Source organism: Perognathus longimembris, chromosome 6, assembly GCF_023159225.1.
Source record: "Perognathus longimembris pacificus isolate PPM17 chromosome 6, ASM2315922v1, whole genome shotgun sequence".
Taxonomy (NCBI): domain Eukaryota; kingdom Metazoa; phylum Chordata; class Mammalia; order Rodentia; family Heteromyidae; genus Perognathus; species Perognathus longimembris.
Window position 1 is genome coordinate 13730583 of NC_063166.1, and position 20773 is coordinate 13751355.

Sequence of the window (20773 nt, forward strand, 5' to 3'; positions counted from 1 at the left end):
AGTCTGAAGAAATCTTGGCTCAGACACAGATCTCGTCCTTCCTCGTTAACTCCCTTGTTCCAGTGCTGGGCTCCTTCCCTTAACTGAGTACATCTCTGCGCAGGTTACGCATGCAGATGGGCTTGCCTTTATGAGAGCCTACAAGAGTCCACAGTGGCCTAGATCTACAGGGCAGGTAAAGGTCCTAGCAAGCCAAGGACAGGCTTCGAAGCCCCTAGCCTCTTACTTTTACCACAACTCAAACCGAACTTCTGTAACACCAACAGGAACTCTGTGGTTCTAGACATCAGGTGCACTACACCACCCACAAGAAGAATCGCTTCAATGTCAGTTAACCCTGTATTCTCTGAACAATAAGGCAATGCTCAGGCCTAAGTTTGGCTTTTTTTTTTAACCTCTAGATGAGGCACCTGAACACACATGACAGTACACAAAACGACACCCAGAAAAGTTTATGGACAGAAGTATTTTATTTAGCAGTTTCCACCAAACATGTAGGGCAGATGACCCTGTCTTCGTCCCCAGCCTCCTTTCTCAGCCTTTCAAGCAGTCCCACCTTCTTATCCCAAGACACAGCAACAGTAGTACCCTCTTCCATGACAGACAGCATACATAGCTTTGGCACAGCTTCTGGCTCCACATACGTGGAAGGGCAAAGGAGCTCTGCCCACAGCCCACCACGAGGCAGAGCCCAGGCTCCCAGCAGTAAGCTTATTTGGTCCTCTGTGCCCACGAGAGCCCGGCACTTGTCCTGGTGCCCAGGCTTCCTAAAGTGACCCTGGCCTTGGCCACCATTGGGAAGGACTCGTTAGCCCCCCTTCAAGGCACTGAGCAATGACCAAATTCCTCATGTGTCTGGCAGGCGAAGGAGGGTTCCAGAAGTGGTGGAGACACTGTGAATGAAAAACACAATACTGGAGTCAGCTTTCTGGGCTCCAAGTGTAGAGCTCAGGACTTAACAACCCAGGATGAGCCTGGGTTCCAGGTAAGAGTAAGAGCATAACTGGGTTTCCCTGGTGGGTTAAGCATGACCCAGGAGGAAATCCAACACTGAGCACTGCACTGTCCTCTGACAGGGCTACTCACCAGTCCACCAGCTGCGCTCCAATGAGATCATGGGCATGGTAAGCAAGGCCCAGCCGTACTGCAGAAGGTGCCCGCCGGCCTAGGAGCTCCGATAAGAGCAGCTCTCGGTACTTGGCCTTCCGGACCATGCCAAGGACAGCCTGGCGTCCTGGAGAAAGGGCCCAGGGAGGGGGAAAGGTAAAGAGGACTGAAGATCCACCAAGGGGTGTTCTTGAGGAGCTGAGGACTCAAGGATACCTTTAACGAAGTACTTGATGAATCTCCCAGCTCCAGGCACAGCTAGCCACCAGCTGCCAGCATCACGCACCGTGAGGACTCCAGCGTTCACCAATTGTCTGTGGGCAGTGGGAGAGGGAGAGAGATGCATCTTTCCTCTCCATCTATTCATGTCTGTACACTCGTCTCCAGAAACAGGCAAGCATGCAAGAGGGAGCAACTAAGGAAAGGCAAGCTGAGGGTGTGTGTTCACACGATGTGGTTTGCCACCTCTGTAGCCCTGTCTGGAGCTCCCTCCTGTCACTAGTACGTTTTCATTAAGTCAGCTTCTCCTCAGGTGCTTCCCTGAGCACAGGCACTGAAACACACGTGAGGAGAGGCTTCCCTGGGCCCAGCCAGGCCTATGCAATCTCACCAGAGTTCCTGCCACATCTTACTGCCGGCATCTGCCTCCCTAGAGACGAGCAGTACTTGATTTTTAGGATGCTTTCACACTCAAGGATTATTAAGTAGGAGGCCAAGCTAGTTATGGCTCCTTTATACTTTTACTCAGCCCTTGTGTATGATTTTTTTTCCCGGGGGCGGGGAGATATTTTGTTTTTGAGATAGGGTCCTGCTATTTAGTTCAGGTGAGCCTTAGATTTATGATCCTTCTGTTTTCAGCCTCCTGAGTGCTGCCTGGCGTAGGGGGCTTTTTGAATGAGAATGTTACAGACATTGCAGCTTCTGCCCTTCTCTATCCTTAGTCTCAGCATGATTAACACCAGACATTAATGGCTCCTGCCAGGCCCCATGTGCATTTAATAAGCCCCCTGCTCTCTTGAACTGTAATCTGGGACTCCTTCCAAGACCCCACCTAAAACAGGCTGTCTCTCTTTCAAGGAGAAGTACAAACAGGTCTTTGGTTAAATACAAGAGCCAAACTTTTTTGGAAAGTTCACTAAAAGCTCACTAAAAAGACAGGAATGGATTGGAGGGAGGCTGGGAAGTGCCTTTTGATCCCACAAGTCTCACGTGATTTCTGGGTCCCTGAAGCCAAAAGTCTGTGTCATTTGGTCCTGCTGGAAACTAAGATCCCCACAGGCTGGAAGCACTGAGGTCAGGAACTTCTGCACTGCCCCAGCGTATGGTCGACCATCACAGGCCTTGAGGACCTAGAACCAGAAGTCAGATTCATGGCCTGCCTCCCCCCACTCTCATGGTGTTTCTCTTCCTGGTTTTCCTGACGTTATTTCCTTTTCTCTCCCCCACCTCTCTTTTTTTTGTTGTTGTTGGTGGTGGTGGTGGTGAGGCTTGAACTCGTGGCCTGGGCACTGTCCCTGAGCTTTTGCGTTCAAGGCTAGCACTCTAGCACTTTAAGCTACAGCTCTATTTCCAGTTGTTTAGGTGGTTAATTGGTCATAAGGGTCTCATGAGCTCTCCTGCTCAGGCTGGCTTTGAACCAAGATCTTATGATCTCAGCCTGCTAAGTAGCTAGGATTACAGGTATGAGCCACCAGCACCCAGCTCTCCCTCTCTCATTTTACTACTTACCAGGATCCCATTCCTTCTCCAGTGGGATGTGGGGTAAGGAAATGGTTTCTTTTGTTTTTACTTCCATTTCTTAATTTCCCTGCCCTTTCCCTCCTTTCCCCCCCTCCCCTCCCTTCCCCTTCCCATCTCTCTCTCTCTCTCTCTCTGACACACACATATACACAGAGTCACACACATAGTCACACATACTCTGGTCCTGTAGTCCTCAGTGTAGATAATTCCATGAGCATCCAAGTCAAAGCCCAGCTGGACAATCCTGATTTCGCCACACTCTTGAAGCTCCTTCTGTCTCCAGAGATAGGAGTAGAAAGGAGGTCAGGGTAAGATTCTTTGTTATACTGAGCATTTGGGGGCAGGGAGATTTTTGTTTGCCAATACTGGAGCATTTTTATTGTGTGGGAAGGTAGTCAAATAGACCATCAAGCAGCCTTTTCCACATACTTGCCTACTCTCCCATCCTTCTGCCTTATGAGTTGTCTGCCAATCAATATAAATTTTCCAAGACTACACCCATGCCAAGCACCAAGATAAAATACTAACTAAAAGATGGGCAACAGTGGCCCACACTTGTAATACTAAGCTACTCAGGAGGCTGAGATCTGAAGATAGATGTTCAAAGCCAGCCCAAGCAACGAAGTGCATGAGACACTTATCACCAATTAATCAGAAAAAAAAAAAAAAGTGGAGCTGTAGCTCAAGTGGTAGAGCACCAGCCTAGAATGAAAAAGCTAAGGGACATCACCCAGGACCTGAGTTCAAGACCCAATACCAGCACAAAACAAAAACAAAGAAAAATACCATTGGCCTTATTGCCAAGAACTTGGCAGTCTAAAACAAGAATGTAAAAGGACTCAAGCTGGGAATATTGCCTAGTGGCAAGAGTGCTCCACTCCTACACAATTCCCCAGCACCACCTATATAGAAAATGGCCAGAAGTGGCGCAATGGCTCAAGTGGTAGAGTGCTAGCCTTGAGCAAAGAGAAGCCAGGGACAGTGCTCAGGCCCTGACTCCAAGGCCCAGGACGGGCAAAAAAACAAAAAACAAAACAAAACAAAAAAAACTGCTGTTTGTAGGAATACAGCAAAACCAAACCACCTACATTGAAACATTAACTTCAAATATTTACTAGTTGTAAAAAAAAAATAATAGCTATTTAAGGGGCTGGGAATATGGCCTAGTGGCAAGAGCGCTTGCCTCATATACCTGAAGCCCTGGGTTCGATTCCCCAGCACCACATATATAGAAAATGGCCAGAAGTGGTGCTGTGGCTCAAGTGGCAGAGTGCTAGCCTTGAGCAAAAAGAAGCCAAGGACAGTGCTCAGGCTCTGAGTCCAAGGCCCAGGACTGGCAAAAAAGAAAAAATAATAGCTATTTAAGCATTAAAGAGCTTACAAAATGAAAGAATTAGCAGAAACCTAAATAAAAATAAGAACTCAGAAGGAATTGACACATGGAAGGCATTTGCTGATCTAAGCAAATCTGGCCAGCATACAGCCAAAAATAACATGGGTACACAGGAAACAAAACTCAAAAGAAGCAGACCATAAAAGACACGCAGAGCTAGTGCATGCTCTCTCATTCTGTTTGTCTTGCTGTCTCGTTTCTCTCTCTGCCAAAACAGTAACACAGGAAGTTCTACTGCTCTCCACATATAACGATTTATTACATATTTTGTAAAGAAATGGCTGGGCTACGGGCTGGGGATATAGCCTAGTGGCAAGAGTGCCTGCCTCGGATACACGAGGCCCTAGGTTCGATTCCCCAGCACCACATATACAGAAAACGGCCAGAAGTGGCACTGTGGCTCAAGTGGCAGAGTGCTAGCCTTGAGCGGGAAGAAGCCAGGGACAGTGCTCAGGACCTGAGTCCAAGGCCCAGGACTGGCCAAAAAAAAAAAAAAAAAGAAATGGCTGGGCTGGGAATGTGGCTTAGTGGTAGAGTGCTTGCCCTAGCATGCATAAAGCCCTGGGTTTGATTCCTCAGTACCACATAAACAGAAAAAGCTGGAAGTGGTGCTGTGGCTCAAGAGGTAGAGTGCTAGCCTTGAGCCAAAAGAAGCCAGGGACGGGGAGGGGGAGGAGGGGGAGGAGGAGGGGGAGGAGGGGGAGGAGGGGGAGGAGGGGGAGGAGGGGGAGGAGGGGGAGGAGGGGGAGGAGGGGGAGGAGGGGGAAAAGGAAAAGACAAAAATGGCTGAGATGGTAGCACAGTTGGTAGAGCACTGGCCTAGCATGTGTCACTCTAGTACTGAAAGTTTAAAAAAGGAAGGAGGGTGGAAGGGAAAACTAAGGGAGGAATTTATAGGTTCCCAACTCATGTCAGAGACAGAAATGCTAACTGCCCTAATTGATCATTCCAGTTACATAAACAAAATATCACCACACACTATTAATATGTGCAATTATTTTGTCTTAAAAAACATTCATAATGCTGACATAAAGGCTAAGATGCAAAATACCAGTGGAAATCGTAAAAAGACATTAAGCTTGAAAAATGTCCAAGCAGAAAATCTGCCTTAAAAAGTAAATTAAGCCTGGATAGGTGTGTTGGGTACATTCAGCACAGCTGAATAAAAAGCTATTCAGCTGTGAAGGAAATCTTAAAAACTACCCAGAATACAAAAAATAAAGAGAGTCAAAATACTGATAATACAAAAGACTCTTATAAGACATAAAATATGAAGAAGGTTCGATGTATATTTGATTCCCAGGGGAAAGAAAAGAGGTAAAATAGAGGAAATATTTGAAGACAAATCCACAATACAAGAGTATATTGTTCTAATTCCTTCATAAACTCACAAAACAAAGGAAAAAATAAGTGAACCACATAAACAGAAAAGGCCAGAAGTGGTGCTGTGGCTCAAGTGGTAAAGCCTTGAGCAAAAGAAGCTCAGGGACAGTGCCTAGGCCCTGAGTTCATATCCTATGACTGGCAAAAAGAAAAAAGAAAAAAAAAAAGAAGTGAAGCAATAGATACTTCAACATCAGATGTAACTACATACATATCATTTTCAAGTATATATATATGTACATATATATAGATATGGAAAACCTCAAATTTCAAATGACTAATATGCAATGATTATGTTCTCTGGCCAGCAATGTCATTTATGCCAAAAATCTCTAACAAGGTTAAAAAAAAAGTTTTGGAAATCATGATATACATTTCTAATCTACCCCATGGGTCAAAGAAAAAAAATCACAAAGGAGGTTAGCATATATTTCTAGCTTATAGCTAAAAATATATACTAAAACTTAGTATGTGTATATTAATATTTAGAGGGAAACTACAGCCTTACATGTTATAGAAAAAATGAGATTTAATGAGAAAAAATAAAAACCTAAAGGAGAAAATAGAAAACATGCATAGAAAGCAACAATGCCAAAGGTTGATTCTTTAATTTTTTTATTTCATTTTAGGTGGGATTTTTCTTTTTGCTTTGAGACAGGTAAAGTGTTGCTATGTAGCTGGCCTCAGTTTCCTCTTCCTCTATGTCAATGGACCTCAACTTTAGAGCAGTAGTTCAAAGATGTAGATTCCCACATCCCTTCTCAAGAGATCACAATTCATTATCCTTGGGTGTGCCCCAAGGAATCTCAATTTTCTGAATAAGCAGCCCAGGCAATTAACACTGCTTTGAATGCTGGTGTCTCCCAGAATTGTGGAATTGGTCCTAGTACCGTGTAATACCTCTTGATCTCTTTGGAGATCTTGCAAAATACTCTTCCACAAAGTACATACACATATATATGCATATACTCTGCATATATGGGACAGACCTGTGTGTGTTCTTCTGGAGAGGAACAGCTATAACTTTCAAAGAGGTTAAAAAAAATCACACCTCTACTCTTCCTGCTTGATCTCACTATTCACATCCACACACTAAACCACTATTCACTTTCACTTCTCTATGACACAAAGAATGATCTGCAACCATCATATCCACCCAACCACTACAGTTGCCTTTGGAAGCTCAACAGGCACTGTCAAGTCAACTTGTACATCTGCCCCCAACAACTCTATGTATTCCTTCTCTATTTACTCTGGGAAATCTGAGTTATGCTGTGCCTCTCCCTCCTCCTCACTCTCCTCTTGCCTCACTCAGACCCCCCCCTCCCTCCTACATTCCTGTAACTTGGGCCTTCAGCAGTTATCAGCTATAGTACCTTCAGAAATGATCACGCTGACTACACTACCTCCAGTACACCTAATACTCTATTGCTGAGTCTGCTTAACATCCAGCTTGTCGTCTGCAGTGTAAGCCGGAAACAGCCCTGGTGGACAAGGTCCTCTAGGGACCAGACGTCGGGTTGCCTCCCAGAGCTGTCTGCTTGAGCATGACCGCTCCCCCTAAAGCCTTGACTTCTCCTAATGCCCGCTGAGTGGCAGGCAGACCAACTGAAGGTCTAAATGGCAAGGCACTTGGCAAATGGCCCTGAGGCAGGCAGGGAAGGGGCCTCTATCGGTCGCTCTGGCGCCCCTCACCAGCTGCCGGTCGGCCATCGTCCGGTCAGGCACGAGGCTGTACACCTGGCTCCTCAGCACGATCGGCGGCAGGGCATCCTCGAACAGGCCTCGCGGGAACAGCTGCGCTAGCTCTGCCACTGCCGTACGCGCCGACCCTAGGTGGAGAGACCCGGTCATTAAGACGAAACTCAAGCGGGGCTGTGGGAGCCAACTGCTGGCGTCTGGGGTCCCCATACCGCACCTTTACCCGAAGGGAGGCCCCGCCCGGCAGGGACCTGCAGCCCGGCCCCGAGGCTGCCAAGGTTACCTGACTCGCCCCTCAGAGGATCCACTTCCACAGGCGCTCGCTCCCGCCGCCGCTTCACTCCAAACGCCTGCGGAAGCAAGCGACGCCTCTTTCGGTTCATACCCAGAGTCAGGGGAAGAAGGTGAAAGAAAAGGCTTGTGGAACTAGGATCTTCCGGCGCGGCGCAGTGACGTAGGACCGCGGGGCGGTGCTCTCCGGAGACCACGTGACCCCCGTGTAACCTGCACCACGTGACGGCGAAAGAGGCGTTGCGAGCGATCTCTACGGCCAATGCCTGGAGGGATGGGTGTCCGGACCCCTTGCACCCGGCGACGGCGCCCCACCTGCCGCCGATTGGCTCCAGCTGAGAACACTTGCGTGGGCCGCGGCCACGTCGGGCTCAAATTCCGGGCGTAAACATTGGCTGCCACTCCCCGCCCCGAGGGATTTGCCCACAGCAGTCGCTGAATGAATGCGTCATCCGAAGCAGGAAAACATCTTTGCAACCTTCTTCGGCTTTTGACGCGATTGCCCTGACGTCATAGCCTCGCGGAGGTGAAAGTCAAGGTTGGGGGGCTTTGAGGTAACCAGATCTTTCATCTGAGCCCGAATGTCCTACCTTGTCCGAGTTAGGGGGCCTCAGGAGTGGGGGGTACAGGGCAAGGAAAAGGGCTGATGAATGCTTGACTGGCCGTGGGGCTGGGGACTGTTTGTCTCAAGGCCAAAACCTGGGAGATGCCTGCTTGGTCCTGACCTACTCTGTAACATGCGCACTTTTCCCCTCGCAGGACCTCATGGATTCCACAGGAACTAGGAAGAGAAGTGCGGAGAAAATAGAAGTAGCTGAGCCTCAGAACAAACTCCCTCACTCGGCACCTTCATTGTCCACAGAACCTGCCCTGTACTCTGGACCCTTTCCTTTCTACCGGCGCCCATCCGAATTAGGCTGCTTCTCCCTGGACGCCAAGCGTCAGTACCATGGAGATGCCCGAGCCCTCCGCTACTATAGCCCACCCCCCACCAATGGACCAAGCCCCAACTTTGACCTCAGAGATGGATACACTGACCGGTACAAACCTCGGGATGAGGAGATCAAAGAAAGGCTTGACCACTTGCTACGCTGGCTTCTGGAACACCGAGGCCATCTGGAGGGGTGAGCTAAGCTTAGGACACAAGTAGTACTTTAGACCTGCCCTACTCTCTAAAGTCAGAGCCACAGCTGGAATGGGACCCAGTCCTTAGAGGGGACTCTGATGGGGAAACAGCTGAGCTAAGGTTTGTGTCAAGCCTTCAGCCCAGCTACGACTCTTCCCTCTCAGGGGTCCAGGCTGGCTGGCAGGGGCCATAGTGACGTGGAGGGGGCATCTGACAAAGTTGCTGACAACACCATACGAGCGGCAGGAGGGATGGCAGTTGGCAGCTTCTCGGTTCCAGGGAACATTGTACCTGAGTGAGGTGGAGACAGCAGCTGCTCGGGAGCAGAGGCTTAATCGGCCACCCCTTCTCCGGGAGCTTACGTACATGGGCTACAAGTTTGAGCAGTACATGTGTGCAGGTGAGAGTTATCCCTACTCTCCGCTCTCTACTCCCTTCTCCAAGGGTTTGAGAGCCCCCACCCCCGCTGCTGCTTCTCTCCTTGTACAGACAAACCTGGAGGCTCTCCAGACCCCTCTGGGGAGGTTAACACGAACGTGGCCTTCTGCTCTGTGCTACGCAGCCGCCTGGGAAACCACCCTCTGCTCTTCTCAGGAGAGGTAGACTGCACAGACCCTCAGGCCTCATCCCTGCAGGCCCCTGCCTGTTATGTGGAACTCAAGACCTCTAAAGAGATGCACAGTCCTGGCCAGTGGAGGAGCTTCTACAGGTACAGGATAGGGGTGGGCACGACAAGAGCCTAGATTTACAGCTGGGAAAGGGACCTGGAGAAGGTGAGGGCAGAACAGAGGGTGGAGGAGGGGTCTCACTAACTCTTTGCTTTTCCTGTTAGATACAAGCTCCTAAAATGGTGGGCTCAGTCATTCCTCCTAGGGGTCCCAAATGTTGTTGCTGGCTTCCGTACCCCAGAAGGTTTTGTCTGTTCCTTCAAGACCTTTCCTACCATGGAGATGTTTGAATATGTCAGAGTAAGTTAGTGTCAGAGCTTTCACCTGTTTTTACCCTTCCCCCTCCCCACCTGCACCAAGACCAGGGCTGTAATCTGCCTTGCCCTCCTTCCACCTGCACCTGAGTGCCAGTCTTCTATCTCCTCTGCCCACTCCAGAATGACCGAGATGGCTGGAATCCCTCTGTGTGCATGAACTTCTGTGCTGCCTTCCTTTCTTTTGCACAGAGCACAGTTATCCAAGATGACCCCAGGTGAGACATTCAGCTGTTTCTCCCCTAGATTCCCAGAGCTTAGCCTCTGCCCCTTGCCCCAACCAATCTCCATCTGCCTCTAGGCTTGTACATCTCTTCTCCTGGGAGCCTGGCCAACCAGTCACTGTATCTGTACATCAAGATAGCCCCTACACCTTCCTGCCCCCGTGGTATGTGGAAGCCATGGCCCAGGACCTCTCGTCGACCCCTAAGACACCTTCCCCCAAGGACTGATGTTCTGAAGGGACTTATCCTATGTCAATGCACAGAGTAAATTCATATTTCTAAATGATTCTCTGCTGTTTCTGAGCTGACTCATCCCTGCCCAATACCCCAAGAAGTCTCAGTGGTTTGCTGTTTTATTATTACACTTTTACCCAGGGGTTCTTCACTGAGTGTAAAGGCTGGCCGCAAAGACGATGTCCCGCCGTAGCAGGGTGGCTGCTGTCTCCATCTTGGCACCCAGCACAGGCTCTCCTACCAGACGGGCAGCCCCTCTCAGTGAGCGGCACATCTCAGCCAGGCGCTGGATGCAGCGCACCACCAGGCCTTCAGGGGTTCCCGAGAGCCCTGCTAACTCAGAGAAGGGCTGTGAGAAAAGGAGAATGAGGAATGACTATGTGCCAGGCCTGGGTAACATCTCCCTAGCCAACCAGACACAAAACCCTAACTTCCGATACTCACCATACCCCGGGCCCACTCGTACACAACCTCAACCAGCCCAAAATTCAGCTCTCCCACAAATTCCTCCACTGTCTGGTTCAAGCCACAGGCTACCTGGACTTCACCAATACGCTTGGCCACAGCACAGACACGTTCCACACCCTGCAGAAGGGGAAAAGGAGATCGAGGGCTACCTTCCTGCTCCAGGACCAAGAAATCCTGGCATTGAAGATGCATTTACCCAACTGGAGGGGGTCAGCTAGTGGGAGGAGTTAAAAATGCTGGAGCCCAGGAAAAGTAGAGGGGTAGTGTCCCCTACCTGTTTGAGGGTGCTTGGAAGCTGATCCCCAGGGTCCCCGGAGCTCTGGCAGACCAGGCCAGAGAGCAGGGCTGCGATCTCCTCGGGCTTCAGAGTGCTCAACGCATTGTCAAACATGAGCTCGGTGAGGAGCAGCTCATGGCTGCTCATGGCACAAGCCACCCGTCCTGCCAGCTTCACAGTGCCCGCCTCATCCACATAACCCAGGGTTCGGAGCACCTGTAAGACAGATCGTGGGGAAGCCTGCCATCCTCTCCCCACTCCCCCACCTCCACTCCTGCCCCTCCTACCTCTACTCGCTGGTGGTACTCGGGTAGCAGCAGCAGCGACTGATCTGACAGCAGGAAGCGCAGGCGCTCTATCTCCTTCTGAATCTGCATTCGCTCCCTCAGCTTCAGGTACTGCAGAGCAAGCAGCAAGCCTATCAGCTTCCTCAACCTCAGGAGGGGTGCGCCAGTCTACAGGGGATCACAGAGGAAAAGCCCTCCTCCTTGCCTGGGAATTACCTGGGCAGGAAAACGGGGACTGTGTACACACTGAGCCCCCCGGATCAGCTCCTCCAGCTTCCGGGCCCGTAGGCCACCCTCTACCACTGACACATCCTTGAGCTGCAGGTCATTCACAGGGTCAAGGGTGGGGGGTCCTGCTGGGTAGGCCTGGGCCAGACGCAGCAATTCCTGGACAGCAGTGGTCACTACCCCAAGGGGAGGATCCTTTCTGAATTAAAAAATGCAGGTTATGAGATACAAGGTAATAGGCTTCTTTGCTGTAGGGATCTCCCTTAGGCCTCTATGGGGAATTCCCCTACAAAGCCCCCCCACATACACACTTCCCCATCCCCCTCAGGCTGAGGGAGCCTTCCTCTCACCCTCCTACCTGGTACTATGTCATACCCCTTCCTGAGAAAAGTACCTCCCAGCATCTCTGACCTGAATTTCGGTTGCTGCCTCTTGCTAACATCCTCTAAGATCTTCTCCCCATTCACCCGGAGCACCTTGGTGGTGATTGCGGCCACGTCTCCTGGCTGGAGCTTGGCCACAGTGTGGTCACAGGCCCCTGGGAAAACGGAGAGGTCAGCCCTTGCCAGGACTCAGGCTCACACTGTAGTCAGGAAGCCAGGAACCTGCCTCTCACCTTCAGGCAGGAAGAGCTTGAAGCCCACCAGATCATCCGGGTGGGGCACATCGGGAGTGGCTGCTCCCTTGTTCTGTGGATCCTCAGACACAGGCTTTTCACATAAGACCAGGGTCGTGAAGACCCTGCTAGAGGAGTTTGAGGAGACCTGGAGGGACACAAAAAGGACAGGAAAGGACAAGGATGTGAGGAACAGACAACCAAGGTAGAGACAAAACGCTCACTCCTGGGTAGCGATTAGGAAAACACTAGGTAAGCCCACCAGTCTAGGGGTGGCAACCAAGCCAGGCAATCAAAGCAGCTTCTTATGGGAATAGGAAAAGGAGGTAGGCATGAAGTGGCAGTGGGCAAAAAAGGAGAAGAAAAGGAGAGCACTGTAGTGGCTCCAGCCTCACCCCCAGCCAAGGAGAGGAGATGGGACTAAAGCTTGGCTCCCTCACTTGCAACCCTCTGGGGTCCAAATCTCTATTGTCCTCACCTGCAGGATCACACCCAATGCGTTGTGATGCACCTGATTCCTCACAACCACCACTCTTCCCACTGAGAGAGATTTCAGCCCATTCACAGACTCTATGATGCGTCGCTGAGGGACAACATACAAGGAGTTAGGTGAAGAGGCATCACTAGGACTAAGTTCAGAGCACCCACTCACTGTGCTTGCTCCCTTTCCCACCATCTCCCCAGAACTCCCATACACTCACCTGGATCATAGTCCGGGTCTCTGTCAGTTCCTCTCCCCAGCTGTAATACTCAGGCAGGTCAGCCAGTTGGCCAGTCGTGTCAGGCTCCTCCAAGGCCCCTAATCTTTTAGTTAGCTCAGCTAGAGCCTGCTCATGGGCCTGAGTAGGAGGAAGGTTATGTAACCAGAGACTCTAAGCCCAGCCTGCCATCCCCCATCTTCACCACATTGGCTTTTAGATGTCCACTTCTTCCAAGTCTGTCTTTGTCTGACCTGTACTGGTCATCTCAATCATCTCACCTTGCTGTCCTTGCGGGATGGAAACTCAGAGAAGCTCCTCTTCATCATGTCCTCCACCCTGAGGGCATCCACCCGTAGCAGGTTGAGGATCATAGTGTATGTGAGGCGGAACTGGGACTGCAGCTGGGAAGGCTTCCCCTGGAGTCAAGAGCAATCAGGTGGGACTGACAGTCCTTGGCCAGCCCTCCGGGAACCAGATCTATCCAAATCTGTTTCCAGCTCTGCAACTATCCAAGCTACCCCTCCCCTTCTCTGTAATGTAAGAAAGCAAATGAAGTACACAGGCTCTCAAGGACCCCCATGGAGCCCAGTGTTTACAGTGGTAATAAACTAGATGGAGATGGAACCCAATCCTCTCCTTGGATTTGCTTAACTCTCCCCTTGGCTTCTGTCCAAGCAAAGTAAAAAGTCTGAAGAGAAGAGAGAGAACATGGTAGATGTCCAGAGCTGGAGCCCAGGCTGGCTTGTCCTCAGGACACCCCTGCTCACCATCATCATGCGGTGTAGATCTGCCATCTCAGGCACACGGCCCTTGCAGAGCAAGATGACAGTGCCTGTGGGGTCTAGGCCCCTCCGGCCTGCCCGGCCTGCCATCTGCACGTATTCCCCAGGGAGCAGGTCCCGGAAGGTGGAGCCATCATGCTTGCGCATGGAGTCAAACACCACGGTACGAGCTGGCATGTTCACACCCATGGCAAAGGTCTCAGTGGCAAACAAGACCTGGGACAGGAGGGAAAGAGAGGGATCAATGGCTAGGGCGAGGTAGAGCCAGGCTCAATTCCAGATCATTGCTTGCAGGATCTCTTTTAACTCTCCATGCAAATCCACAAAGTAGCCACTGGCAGTTTCCTCATTCTGCCTATGGACTTGTCCATTTCTTTAACCTCTCTATTCTACTTCTAATCTCCCACTATGAAGATTCCAGTGCGTTTACTAAGTAACTTTTTGTGTGAAATTTGTATTACAGAATTATCTCCTGTTTTGTCCAGGTATACTTGTAACTCACACAGTTATAGAACTGATTGTTTCTTCTTTTTGTTGTTGTTGTTGTTCATGGAGCTTGAACTTGAGGCCTGGGACCTGTCCCTGAGCACTTTTGCTCAAGGTTAACACTCTACCACTTTCAGCCACAGTGATACTCCTGGGTTTTTGGTGGCACAGACTTTTCTACCCCGGCTGGTTTTGAACAGCGATCAGATCTCAGCCTCCTGAGTAGTTAGGATTACAGGCATGAGCCACCTGCGCTTTGCTACTAGTGACTTTTCAGGTGCTTACTAGCTCCTGGGGGTTTGGGTCACTGTGGCCAGCTCAGAGCCCAGGTTCTTAACCACTGTACTGTGCTGTCCTCGCCTCTGCTCCTCTGATCTGTAGCCACCCCAAGTAGGTACCCAGGTCCTAAGAGCCCTTTCTCCCCATCATGCTCACCTTGACCAAGCCACGGCTGAACAGCATCTCCACAATCTCCTTGAGGATGGGCAGGATGCCGCTGTGGTGTACACCCAAGCCCCGATGCAGGAGCTCAGACATGTGCAGCACCTGCAGAAGCAGGGAGATGGCCCTCAGTTAGGAATGGATCTCAGAACCTCCAATCCCCGCCCATTTCTACCCAGACACACCTGGGGCAGCTGTCGGTCAGAGCCACGGAGACGCGCCAGACAGCGCTGCAGGAAGAGGTGGATCTCGCTCTTCTCTGAACTTGTAGTGAGGTCAAGCGAAGTGAGGCCCGAGGCTTGCTCATCACAACGGCCCCGAGAGAAGGTAAACACTACCACAGGCAGCTGGGCCCGGGTGCGGAGGGAGGCCAGGAGGGACAGGTACACTCCACGGTCCTGGGCAACAAAAGGGAAAGGGGCCGAGGTTAAATCCTTGAAGCAGTGGGAGCTAAAGTGGAGGAGGGGAAGTCATGGCAAATAAGGGTAGGTTCAGACCTCAAGTCCAAGTCTCTGAGGACCAGGGAAGAAAGGGAGGTAGAGAAACATGCTGGCAAACACACAACACTCCCAGCTCTCACCTGTGCAGGCCCCGCCTGGTGTGTGGGCTGCTTGGCCCCGAAGGTCTGGGCATGTTTGCTCATCCTCTCCTTCTTGGCCTCCACAGCTGCATAGTACCTGGGACACACAGGGGAGGCATCAGGCTGAGTCAGGACCCAGCCCAGACTCCTCCAGCTCTGAGCTTACCCCTTGGTGTGGAAGGCTCCTCGGGAATCCAGCAACAGGAAGAGTTCCCCCTGGGTCTTAGGGCTGTTTCCTGTGAAGAGATAGTGTTCCAGGGGGACAGGACGGGCAACCGTGCTAATCACATAGATCTGGCGACGCTTCAGCCGTCTGAAGGGAGAAGAGAGCAGCAGATCAGACTGGGAGTACCAGGAGGGAACCCCCAAATTTTCTACCTTCCCCATTCCCTCTGACTTCACTCAGACTTGTCTGAGACCCAGAATGGAAGGCTGTACCCAACCATCCCATCTTTGTTTTGTTTTGTTTTTGTTGCCAGTCCTGGGGCTTGGACTCAGGGCCTGAGCACTGTCCCTGGCTTCTTTTTTGCTCAAGGCTAGCACTCTGCCACTTGAGCCACAGCGCCACTTCTGGCCATTTTCTGTATATGTGGTGCTGGGGAAGTGAACCCAGGGCTTGATGTATGTGAGGCAAGCACTCTAGCCACTAGGCCATATCCCCAAACCTCCAACCATCCCATCTTAAAATGCAAAGTTCTAGGCCCCTTGGGGATCCCACAGTTACCTAAGCCCCATCCTCAAGAATCTCAATCCTGACCCTGACCCTTACTATAGTGGCCTTCGCATCTGCTCTACACCCCAGCCAAGAAATACTACAGCCCCCTCAATGAAGCACCCCAGGACACACATCTCACCCAATCCAGTCAGCAAACTCCAGGGCGTTGGGGACAGTAGCGCTCAGAAGGATGATGGAGACATGGTCTGGCAGCATGATGAGCACCTCCTCCCACACGACCCCACGCTGGGCATGAACAGGGGAGAGAGGTCACAGAGAGCCGAGGGGCTGTTCCAGTGCCCTTGGAGTTCCATTGGTGGGCAAAGAAGGCAGCCAAGTCCTCAAGATGGGTAGGACAGAGGTACTCTTCAACTAGTCCCATGGGAGACTCTCTGCCCCCCACTTACCTCAGCATCATTGATATAATGAACCTCATCAAAGATAACCCATTCCAGGTCCCGGATGACATCTGATCCACTGTACAGCATGGAGCTGGGGAGAAGAGGCAAAGGGTTGACTGGCCAGCGGCCAGCGGCTCCACCCTGCCTCACCTCCTCACCCAAAACCCACCTGTGAGGGTCCCTCTCTCACCGAAGGATCTCTGTTGTCATGATAAGGCAGGAGGCCTCTGGGTGCAGCTGGACATCCCCAGTGAGGAGCCCTACATCCCCAAATGTGTTTCGGAAGTCCCGGAATTTTTGGTTGCTCAAGGCCTTGATGGGTGAAGTATAAATGGTTCTAGGAAGAGGGTATGAAATCAGCCAATCCCTCCACACAGACTTGGTGTCTCCTTTCTACCTTTGAACCCTCCCAGGCTCATACCCCAGAGGCTACAGTGCTCCCCTTTTCTTTTTTTTTTTTTTTTTTTTTTTTTTTTGGCCAGTCCTGGGCCTTGGACTCAGGGCCTGAGCACTGTCCCTGGCTTCTTCCCCCTCAAGGCTAGCACTCTGCCACTTGAGCCACAGCACCGCTTCTGGCCGTTTTCTGTATATGTGGTGCTGGGGAATCGAACCTAGGGCCTCGTGTATCCGAGGCAGGCACTCTTGCCACTAGGCTATATCCCCAGCCCCCTGTGCTCCCCTTTTCTACTCAAATGGCATTCATATACTTTTTCCACCAAAATGACCTCATCTCTCACTCCTTTTAATTTTTTATTTTTTGCCAGTCCTGGGGCTTGAACTCAGGGCCTGAGCACTGTCCCTGGCTTCCTTTTGCTCCAGGCTAAGCACTCTACCACTTGAGTTACAGTGTAACTTCTGGCCTTTTCTGTTTATGTGGTGCTGAGGAATTGAACCCAGGGCTTCATGCAGGCTAGGCAAGCACTCTACCACTAAGCCACATTCCCAGCCTTTCCACTCCTTTTTAAACAGGTCCTTAAATTATAAATGCCTTTTCATTTCTCTGTAGCTCCCATCTCAGTCTCTCTCCTGAACCCTACATCTAAAGGACAAGGCAGATTGGAGAAGAGATGAGGTCCAGAAAGGATGCAGGAGAAAACAGGACTGGCTGGCAAAGGGGGAGGCTAAAGAGGATACTTGTACCGTGTCATGTGTTTCTGGGCCAGTGCAATGGCATATTCAGCTACAACTGTCTTCCCTGCAGATGTGTGTGCTGCGACAAAGACAGAGTCATGCTGTTCCAAGTGCAGGATGGCCTGTTTCTGAAACACATCTGGCTCAAATGCCCACTGTAAGAAAGAAAGATCAATGGCAGCTGAAGAAAGGAGGGCCTTCCTGACTTCCACTCGGCCTGCAGGGCAGAAGAAAGAAGGTAGGAGTCAAAGCCAGCCCAGGCAGGAAAGTCTGTGAGACTCTTATTTCCAATTAATCACTAGAAAGCTGGAAGTGGCACTGTGCCTCAAGTGGTAGAGCACTAGCCTTGAGCTGAAGAGCTCAGGGACAGCGCCCAGACTGAGTTCAAGCCCCATGGCCATAAAAAAAAAAAAAAAAAGAGGAGTGAGGTGGACTGGGACTAATGACTGGCCTGAAAGACATCTGGTGGAGAGAAGAGACAAGTAATGGGAAGGGAAACAGGGCCAGAGTCTGGGCCACCAAGAAGTGGAGGAATGTATGAAAATTGGGCCTCAGTACCTGAAAGGCTGGCTGGGGAATGAGGCGGTAGAAATCACCAACAGGAGAGGTGACATCCACAGGAATGGCCCATTCCTCCTGAGGTGGAGGTGGAGGTTTGGGAGGCTCCACGGGGCATACGACTGCAGATGCTTCCTGGAAAAGTCAGGTAATGAAGGAACAGCCAGACAGTTCTCTTTTACCACTCCTTCCCAAAGATGTTCCAATCTTCCCCTCAGGCCCAATCCTGCCTCCACCCTCCCTGTGGCAGGGCCCCTTTGTACAGGCCTCCACCTCCTAGAACCACCAACCTTCAACACAATGTCCTCCAAGCTGCTTGCCCGGGCCAGAGGAGCATCAGAGAGAGAGGCTGACACAATGTCCCCTCTGGGACCTCCTGGCTGTCCCACTGACTCGCTTTCATCCTCATCACCCCCCAGATCTAGAGGCTCGAGCAGTCGGCTGAGGCTGAGTAGCCCAGGTGCTGGAGCTGGGTGATCTGAGGAACAAGGCAAAAAAAAAGGACCACCCCGTCAAGTGCAAATCTGTCTAGAGGAAAAGGACACTACCCCAAAACCGTATCAAACTCACCCTTTGGGGCAAAGTCCATGCCTTTCTTGAAGCCAGGTGGGACAGTGAGAAGATCTGGAGGGCAGGGACAGAGAGACCAAATCACAGCCACTGAGGCTGTCATACAAGTTATGCACTAATAAGATAGACATCTACAGCCTAGACATTGTTGTTGGCATGTTTGCTGTGCACATTTTCTAAGAGATGGAAAAAGGGTCTTATAGAAAGGATACCTTTTCCCATTCTGGCCATGGGGAATACCTTTTCCTAGTTTGCAAAAGCATGGAATGCTAGCAGCAGCCCAGTGACTGGCCTACCCAGGGCTCTACTCCTTAGGGCCCAGATACAAAGCCGCCTCACCTTTCTCAAAGTCTATGTCTTCCTCAGCCTCCTCCCGAGTGCTCAGATCTGTTATAGTGGGCTCATCCATCCCAGCTAGGGAAGAAGGTGGACAGTTAGGGATTCATGGGATGAGAGCAGAGCAGAATGAATAGGGAATCCTTCTCTGAAGACTAAAACCCCCTTTTTCTACCATCCTGTCCCCACAAGAGTCACCTGGCCAGAAAGGATACTGTGTTGGATTCCCCCATAGTGACTGAGAGGCGGGCCCTGGAGGCCGGTGAAGGGACAAGGAAGTAGTTGCTGACAAGTTTGTGTTCTCCAGCAAGACCTGAGGCAAGAAATCAGAGTACCAGTAATGCTAACCTTGCTTCTGATCCCTTTCTCCCAAAACTACTTCCAACAGCTTCTGACCTCTTACCTCCTTGTAGCCCAATATCTGGCCTGTGGTTGGGTGTCTTTGGGCCTGAAGGTCAGATGGGACTGGGGCTCCCAGAGCAGCCAAGAGAGACCAGGGATTTGTCTTCCTCTGCCATTTTCTATAAAGATGAAAGTAACTTTTTGAGTCTTTATTTTCTATCCTAGCTTCCATCAGCGGGCCTATCTCCCTAGTTTGGGCCCCTCTGGACTCCTCACCGAGCTGAATGTTCCACACCATGCAGAGGAAGCCAGGCTGGAGACGAGAGAAACAACTGCTCTGCTTCTTGCTGCAGATCTGGGGCACAAGGAGGAAGGCCATGGGGAAGCTGGGACAAGGGTAAGAAAAGAGACAGTAGTTAAGAAAGGATGTAGTACAGATAAAAGAAGTGATGGGGTTTGTGTTAAGACTGGAAATGAACACTGAGGGAAGGAGTGACATTGTTCAAAAAGAAATGTACTACCTGACTTGTGTAACTGTAACCCCTCTGTATATCACCTTTGGAATCACAATTTAAAAAAAAAAAAAGGAGAAGAAGAAGAAATGAACACAGGCACCAGTGGCTCATGCCTGTAATCCTAGCTACTCAGGAGATGAGATTTGGAGGATGCTAGTTTGAGGCCAGCACAGGCAGAAAAGTTCACTTGACTTCATCTCCAAAATAACCAGCAAAAAATAGGCTGGAGGCATGGTTCAAGCAGTAGAGCACCAGCCAAGCAAGTTTTAGACCTGGAGTTCAAACCCCGGTATGAAAGAAAAACAGACATGGTGGCTATTCCAAACAGACAGAGTAGGACAATCAGGCTGAAGCACTCACTATTTTCCAAAGGTTGTCCAAAACTACCTGAAACTCTATCACTTGGGGCAGTAGCTAATGTAACTTTGGTGTTTCAGACTGATGGAGGCAAGACCTGGGAATTTACATTTTCAAAAAGCACTTCTGCTAACCATGGAGCACACTCAAAGATGAGAATCACTAATTCTTAAAAAGATGTTTTGAGCCAAGGGCTCAAAAGCTCACCCTTGATCTCAGCAACCAAGTGTCCTGGTCCTTGCAGACAAAACAAGAGGGCTCCAAAGAGAAAAGACACATGTCAAGGAGCAGATCTTGGAGCTCAAATGTTTCCAGGGATCCTTGCTATCCATCCTCACTTGGGTGTGACCCACCACAGATCCACTGGATGGGAGTCTGTCTGGCAACAGTGGGAGCCCAGATGACAGTGTCCCTCCTCAGGAGAGCCAGGCCATGCTAGATCCAACTACAAGGAGGGTAGAGTTTGGTTTTAGACAGGTCAAAAGATGAGGGTCAAGGTACTCACGGTGCTCTCTGGAGCTCCAGGCACATTCAGCAGCTCCCAGCGCCCAGTGCATCCCAGTTCCACGGCTCGAAGGGGAAGATTCAGGGGGTCTGGGGGAGGCAGCACTAGGAGGGAAGGGTCACAGGTCAGGGGTCGTAAGTCACTACCCCTGTCTCCTCGGTCCCGCACCCCTCCCCCTCACCAAGTCGCTCGGTCTCCATCATCCTGGAGCCACCGCAGCAGTCCGGAAATTCAAAGAGCGATCGTGCAGTAAGCCCCGCCCCGAAGAGGGCGAAAACAGCCGACTTCCGGCACGC

General features: G+C 50.8%; 3 protein-coding genes across 4 annotated transcripts; 1 reads left to right on the forward strand and 2 right to left on the reverse strand.

Annotated features, from left to right (window-relative positions):
- Positions 1 to 460: 460 nt before the first annotated feature.
- On the reverse strand, positions 461 to 7894 carry Stk19 (serine/threonine kinase 19). The gene is made up of 7 exons (XM_048348199.1): positions 7608 to 7894; positions 7319 to 7455; positions 3025 to 3120; positions 2317 to 2456; positions 1324 to 1421; positions 1087 to 1234; positions 461 to 893 (listed from the first exon to the last, which is right to left on the reverse strand). The coding sequence occupies exons 1-7, from the start codon at positions 7705 to 7707 to the stop codon at positions 848 to 850; spliced, it is 765 nt and encodes a 254-aa protein (XP_048204156.1). The 5' UTR covers positions 7708 to 7894; the 3' UTR covers positions 461 to 847.
- On the forward strand, positions 7854 to 10285 carry Dxo (decapping exoribonuclease). 2 transcript variants are annotated; one of them, XM_048348155.1, is made up of 7 exons: positions 7854 to 8169; positions 8375 to 8739; positions 8906 to 9141; positions 9231 to 9450; positions 9574 to 9709; positions 9847 to 9941; positions 10025 to 10285. In XM_048348155.1, the coding sequence occupies exons 2-7, from the start codon at positions 8381 to 8383 to the stop codon at positions 10173 to 10175; spliced, it is 1197 nt and encodes a 398-aa protein (XP_048204112.1). In that variant the 5' UTR covers positions 7854 to 8169; positions 8375 to 8380; the 3' UTR covers positions 10176 to 10285. The 2 variants fall into 2 exon arrangements, with proteins under 2 accessions (XP_048204112.1, XP_048204111.1); XM_048348154.1 differs by having other exon boundaries at positions 7855 to 8141.
- Skiv2l (Ski2 like RNA helicase) lies at positions 10285 to 20732 on the reverse strand. Its single transcript, XM_048348057.1, has 28 exons — positions 20659 to 20732; positions 20478 to 20581; positions 19377 to 19486; positions 19162 to 19279; positions 18957 to 19071; positions 18762 to 18836; positions 18423 to 18476; positions 18143 to 18330; positions 17853 to 17987; positions 17304 to 17449; positions 16354 to 16500; positions 16170 to 16254; positions 15902 to 16008; positions 15214 to 15360; positions 15048 to 15144; positions 14653 to 14865; positions 14462 to 14572; positions 13526 to 13756; positions 13037 to 13174; positions 12759 to 12896; positions 12536 to 12640; positions 12058 to 12205; positions 11853 to 11979; positions 11430 to 11640; positions 11214 to 11324; positions 10924 to 11142; positions 10626 to 10766; positions 10285 to 10530 (listed from the first exon to the last, which is right to left on the reverse strand). The coding sequence occupies exons 1-28, from the start codon at positions 20678 to 20680 to the stop codon at positions 10330 to 10332; spliced, it is 3744 nt and encodes a 1247-aa protein (XP_048204014.1). The 5' UTR covers positions 20681 to 20732; the 3' UTR covers positions 10285 to 10329.
- Positions 20733 to 20773: the final 41 nt, after the last annotated feature.